The sequence below is a fragment of the Phyllostomus hastatus genome, unplaced genomic scaffold, assembly GCF_019186645.2.
Source record: "Phyllostomus hastatus isolate PE091 unplaced genomic scaffold, TTU_PhHast_1.1 phas_contig_150, whole genome shotgun sequence".
NCBI lineage: Eukaryota > Metazoa > Chordata > Mammalia > Chiroptera > Phyllostomidae > Phyllostomus > Phyllostomus hastatus.
In genome coordinates this window covers 32,641,169-32,647,750 of record NW_025333611.1, presented here as the reverse complement: position 1 = coordinate 32,647,750, position 6,582 = coordinate 32,641,169, and the positions used below count along the sequence as shown (strand labels likewise).

The 6,582-nt window shown below is 35.4% G+C and overlaps 1 protein-coding gene across 2 annotated transcripts in view; it reads right to left on the bottom strand.

Moving 5' to 3' along the window:
• Positions 1-1,154: 1,154 nt before the first annotated feature.
• CDKL3 (cyclin dependent kinase like 3) overlaps positions 1,155-6,582 on the bottom strand; it is a 38,714-nt gene continuing 33,286 nt past the window's right edge. The window contains exons 11-13 of one of the 2 annotated variants that reach the window (XM_045818634.1): positions 6,247-6,409; positions 4,703-4,800; positions 1,155-2,544 (exon numbers count right to left, since the gene is read on the bottom strand). In XM_045818634.1, coding sequence (XP_045674590.1) covers positions 2,491-2,544; positions 4,703-4,800; positions 6,247-6,409 — 315 coding nt within the window. In that variant the 3' untranslated portion in view covers positions 1,155-2,490. The remainder of the gene's footprint in view (positions 2,545-4,702; positions 4,801-6,246; positions 6,410-6,582) is intronic. The other variant, XM_045818625.1, reaches the window with a different exon arrangement.

Here is a 6,582-nt window from a genome sequence, read left to right as displayed (position 1 = left end):
TTAGGAAAACAGGCAAGGACGTCCACTCTTACTACTCTGTTCAACACTATCACACATCCTAGTTGGTACAATAAGGCAAGAGAAAGTAGTAAAAGGCATAGACATTGCAAAGAAAGATGACTGCCTATATAGAAGATCCTAAGGATATATACAAAAAAAGAAGGTGAAGACAAAGGCAGAAGGAGGAGGAGAAGGAAGAGAAGAAAAAAAAGAAGGAGGAAGAGGTCCAGGAGAAGGCAAAGAAAAAAAAGGAAGGCATGAATGAACAAAGGAAGGAAACCTACTAGAACTAATAAGTGAATTTAGCAAGGTCTCAGAACACTAGATTAATATGGAAAAACAAACTATACCTCTGTACTGCAACAACAAACCAGAAGATGATATTAAAAACCAATACCATACCCTGGCTGGTGTGGCTCAATGGTTGAATGCCAGCCTGCAAATCAAAGGGTTGCCGGTTCAATTCCCCAGTCTGGGGCACATGCCTGGGTTGTGGGCCAGGTCCTCAGTTGGCATGGGAGAGGCAACCACACATTGATGTTCCTCTCCCTCTCTTTCTCTTTCCCTTCCTCTCTCTAAAAAATAAATTTAAAAAATCTTTTAAAAAATACCTTTTATAACAGCATCAAAAAACAAAACACATAGGAATAAATTGAATAAATAATGTGCAAGACTGCTACATACTATTACAAAAAAGTTAAAGGTGTAGATAAATGGAGAGTTTGTACCATACTCATGGTTGGAAGATGATGTGATTAGGATATTCATTCTCCTCAAGTTGGTGGATAGATCCAACACAGTCCCAATAAAAATCCCAGAAGGCATTTTTTTGGTAGAAATTGAAAAAAATAATCCTTTGATATTGATCTAAGAATCCACAAATATAAAATTCAGCAGAAAAAGAATGGACTGATAACTGTTAAACCTACCACAGGGGACAACTCAGTTTCCCTGGAGGAGCTAGAGCTACTAACGGGGGTCTGTTAGGTGCAGCATGTGTAATCATCACGGATGTGAATTCCATTCCACTTTTGATGAGACTCAAAGAGATTATAATATATTAAAGAAGTTATGCTTTCCTTTATTCTTCATGTTTACTTTTAGTAAATATAAAATCAGGTAGACTTCCGGTAAAACATCAGATAATCTCATTTTATTGTTTTTGAACTATAGGACAATTGAGAATTTTGGTATATACTTCTTCAGGGTTGTATATAGTTTATTTTATTAAACAGAAAAGGAAGACCACTAATAGTCATTTAAAAGCATAACAAAATAATTAACATTTGAATACCATATAATTTACAGATCCTTTATAAATGTAATAAATACTTTCATAGCTGACTAACAGAACATAGGTTTAATCATGTAATGGCAATAAACAGCTTTTGTTTTATTTAATTTATTGTATTGAATAGCTTTTAAAACAATGGGTCAGATATTTCATTAAGAACTCACTTTGGAAAGCCTAAGCCTCCTAGGAAACGACTGACAGTTAAGGGTACTTGACCAGCAGAGGGCAGAGATCAGCGAAGTACCGTGTGTGCCCTGTGACAGGATGTTACCTACTCATGAATCATGGCAAGGAAAGAGGCAGGCAGACAGGAGATGACTTTAATTCCCAATCAGAGCGTTACATCGACAGAGTCCTTAGAGGAAAGGAGAAAACAGTGACCTGTCTGCTAACAAAATGAAGGTGGATGATGCTAGTGCGGATGAATGGCCATCTTAACAGCCCGTTACATTCCTATCGCATGTGAAACAAAAAGGGAAGACATGCCAATTTGTAGTTTAAGATTTCAAAGACACTACCACAAAAAAAATACGTTCCTCTTCAAACTCCGCCCTTCACAATGGCCATCTCCACCCTAAAATCGGAAACCAAGTAAGAACCAGAGATAAGAATGTAAATATATGCTGCCAAAACTCTGCCTATTAATGTTAAATTATATGTAACAACATAGTCTATCAAACTACTAGGTGATAAACATGCTGGTCAAGCCAAAAGAGTCGCTTCAGTGCTTTGCTCAACTTCCACCCTTATTAAACACAGCCGCCACAATATGTTTAAACGCCGTTTCCAAGTGTTCAGTGCGCAATCAAACCCGTGTTGCCTGCTTATCAAGTGTATGTGTTTGCTCAGAAGTGTCTGGTGTGCTCAGGACTAAAGCCAAGAAGGACTGCCAATGAAACATGAACTGAGATACCATCAGATAAAATTATATAACTAAACGTAAGCTGTAGTTATATTAGAATGTACCAGTCAAGCAGTTTTCATAAATTAATGTTCAAATTAAGAAAACATGAATAATTTAAAGTTAATACATTTAAAAACAAATTAGGTGAATACACACATAACTTCACAGATTTTATAATATATCTGTAGAATTATTAGTCAACATTTTTGTGCATGTAATATTTAAAAAAGGATTGTTTTAAAAAACCATACAGTGATTCTGGGATTCCCTGAATTTTCAGCTGCTGCATTTTCTACTCTACATCGGGCGGGTTCTTCTTCCTTTCAGTTTGTGCATTTCCTGTATTCTAAAAAAGTAAATAGAAACAGGACCTTAATTGAGGAAATGGTGAGTCTTTGGCTAAGCCACAGATAAGCACTTGTACTTTGCACCTGGAGGTTGTTTTATGCGGCACAGGGAGACTATTTAGCAAAGCATTCCTATCATCATCACGAAACAGAACTGAGGTAGTTTATTTGTGGGCTTTTCTCTTACTTAGCTCAGTAGCAGTAATTTAGGGTTTCTCTCTCTGTCATAGAGTCTATTCAATGCATATATGTACTCTTTCAGTATTCATTTAAAATGCCTAAATGAGTTTAATGTACACCTGGGAAGTGCCTGGATCTGATCAGGTAATTCGAAAACAAGTCAATGACAGAACCAAGAATAAAACAAGTAAGTTGCTATTACCTCTTATATTTTTAAAAACATGTGATATTCTCTGGTGCTCTAAAACAACAAATTACCAAATTCAAAACAAAACAAATTACCAACTCAAAATTTAGGGAATTTTCTTAATTCTGACATTAATTTATTAAAAGCGTTTGGACTAGCCTTAGATGCAATTTCAGTCACTTGTCAAAACTGCATTTGAATGGACAGTACAAATAAACTACAACCGGCATCATACGACTTCTTGTTATTCTGATAACAACTGTTTCAAAGTCACTCTTAAAAATGTCATCTTTTCAAGAGTTCTATACCACATGAGCAAGGGGCTTTCCCTTGCTATTTATTTTTGTATTTAAAAAATGATAGAACTATCTTAAGAGTTCCTTTCTTCTTGTGTTGGAATGTAATTGTGGCTTGGGGTTGAGGGGTGACTCACAGGAAGGTGGGATAAGCCCACGTAGCACAGCACCAGCCTGCCCAGCTCAGGAGCCCCAACTCACCAATCACTCAAAAAACGTGCAAATGGTGTGCTGTTCAACATGCTGTGACATCAGTAAATCACCCAAGTTTAAAGCCACCTTTTTACTTTTTATAATGAACTAAAAGATGAGCATTGATGGTTTTCTTGTTTTATCTAGAAAATGCCTTTTCTCTGCAAAGTGGACTTACGCATTCTTAACAAGTTCTAGGCCAAGAATAAAGTATAAATGTCACTGTGAAAATATATGTGACAATGTCTGATAACTATTTTATTTGAATGTTGTAGAGATTGAATAGACTTAGATAAATGCCTTTTTAAGTAGTTTCAGATCAAAGTTTCTTGATTTTTCTAATTTCTTTCATTTTCCTTGAGCGGTATGTGCTAATTTTATCACAAATAAAAATATAATCAATTTTATTCAAAAAAATAAGAAACTGAGATAACAAAGTTGATGACCTCACAGAAATAGAAAGCCAGCTATGTGATCTTATCCAGTGAGTACTCACCACAATCCCCTTCTCTAAAAAGAATACCTTGCAGGGGTGTCCAACCTTTTGGCATTTCTGGGCCACACGGGAAGGAGAGTTATCTTGGACCACACATTAAATACACAAATGCTAACAAAAACTGATGAGCAAAAAAGGTTTTAAGAGAAGGGGAAGGGGAAGTTGTAAATTTACAACTTTGTGTTGGGCTGCATTCATAGCTATCCTGGGCTTCATATAGCCTGTGGGCTGCAGGTTGGACACCCCTGTGAGAGGAGTATTCATTTGCATGTTTGGGGCTTCAAGACTTCTAAATAAAATTCAAGATTCTCTGGTGGGTAGGGGCTGGGACATTTCCACAAGATTATCTGACAACTAGCTAAGAGCAAAAATCTGTGAAAATAGGATGGCAGGTGCACAGCAGAGATGCAGGAACAAACGAGAAAAAATAGGAAGGAAGAAGCTCAAGACAAATACATCTGTCTGTTCCTGCAGCCAGTACAACCATATGTTTATACTATTATTCATTTCCTCAGGCACAGTTTATTTGGCCAGCATTAGGTGACACGCATGACACACACACTCTTCCCCGACCGCCACCCCAACATTCACGTGAGGCTGGTGCTGACTGCCTCCCCCACCCCCGGAAACGCCTTAAGAACCTTTAGTAAATGGTTATTCTAGGAAAATAGAGATCTGTTTCTAGAATTCAAAGATTACAGAATTTCGAAGTTTTATATTACTTTCCAATAATAACTACATTTACACACCAAGTGAAGGATTATAAACAGTGTTCCTCAGTAAAAGCTATAAACAAAAAGTTTTACCTCTTGTTTTTCTTGATTTTGATCCATATTAAGTAAAGTTGGTATTTTAGATGAATCTGTTTTCTTTGATTCCCTCTTCAGCACTTTTATCTGTTTAACTTTTGCAAAAATATATACAACAATGACAACTTGTTATTCTTCCATTGAAATTTTACTTTCCTTTTTAAGAATTTCTAATGGAAATTTTGATATCCACTTAAGTCAGTTTCCCACTTTATTATAAAGGAACTGAACAAATCATGAGTTGTAATTGTAAAATGTACCAATCATAAATTATTTGTTTTATGACTGCATAAAAATGTAGAATACATTTAATTTTATGTATTTATTTTGATTGATTGATTTGAGAGAAAGACAGAAACATCCATTTGTTGTTCCACTTATTTATGGATTCATTGGTTGGTTTTTTTATGGTCCCTGACCAGGGATCAAACCTGCAACCTTGGAGTATCAGGACAACACTTTAACCAGCTGACCTACCTGACCAGGGTGACATTTATTTTTTAATTCTGTGACTTGGGCCCCTGAAAATTAAAAGGATATTATATGCCAAATGTAACTGATAGTATAGATTTGGGGGAAAGCATTATCAAGTAATATTTCATTAGGCTTTTCTTGGTGCAATGGCGTCTTACACGTCAGCAGTGTGGGTGAGGGGAGTAAACTGTGCTCATAAAAAGTTCAAGGTCCACCCAACCTCTGCTAACAGGTGCACATTAACAGCAGCTGGCAAATAGTATTGAATATAATTCTTTTAAAAAGTGTCGTTTCACATAAATGAATTAAATGATTAAGAACAATTGCATTAAGATTATATTTATATATTCACCATTTTGGGGTCCTAACGTAAGGTTTGTCACCGTGAGCTCAATAATCACACTTACTTGGTTTTTTAATACTATAATAAATGTTCTAGGTTCATTATACGAACTTTATGAACATGTGTAAAATTGGGGCTTTAAAATCTTAATTGATTTATTGAAGAAAAATTAATGAATCTGATTATTTTAAAGAATAAAAAGTGGATCGGATAACTCCTCTTGAGCTATGCAAGTACCATAGTCTTGCTATTACATTAACTTTTCACAAGGTGTCACTGTTCTTCAAAGAGTAAATGAGTTTCATTAGAAGAAACCAATACATGTTATAAATTATAATCTACTAAATCCTTGGGTTCCTGAAGCCCATATATAATTCCTGCCATTATATGGACAAATAATCATGGAGAAGCATAGGAAATTGAGTTGCTCCAGATCATATAATAAGTCAAAACCACTTTCTTCAAATACTGTTCTAAACATTTCAACAATACTGAGCTAGTGACAAATTTACACTTTAAAGTCTTCTTAATCTTTCTTTAAAATTTTCTCCTTTAAGTCCTACCCTTTATTTAAGTATGGGAAAAAATTCTCATCTGCTGAAAATATTTGCAGTAATTTACTATTTCCCACCTAAATCACATTATAAAATAAGTTACATTAAAAAAAGCAGTTTTATGAAAGATGACATCTGGAGACCTGTGCTGCCGTGCAACAAATGTGTACCTTCCATTCTTTTCGTCTCTTTTGACTGTATTATGAAGGGCAGTTCTGGGAAGTGGAATTCTTTCCTGTCAGGTCTGGGAAAATTCAGCTTCCTTTTGTTTCCATTTGCCATTTGGTCACTTTGACCTGTGTGCTCATTAAATGTAGCTATCTCCATTTGGCTCTAAACAAACAAATAAACAAGAATTAATTCAAAGAAAGAAGTGCAACTACTGAATGACAAGTTTAGAATTATTAGCCATTTGGATGGTGTAAGATAGGCATAACAATGCCTAGTAGAATAGAATACCAATAAACATGTAAACCAGATTAAAGTTCAATTAGAGTTTCATAAAG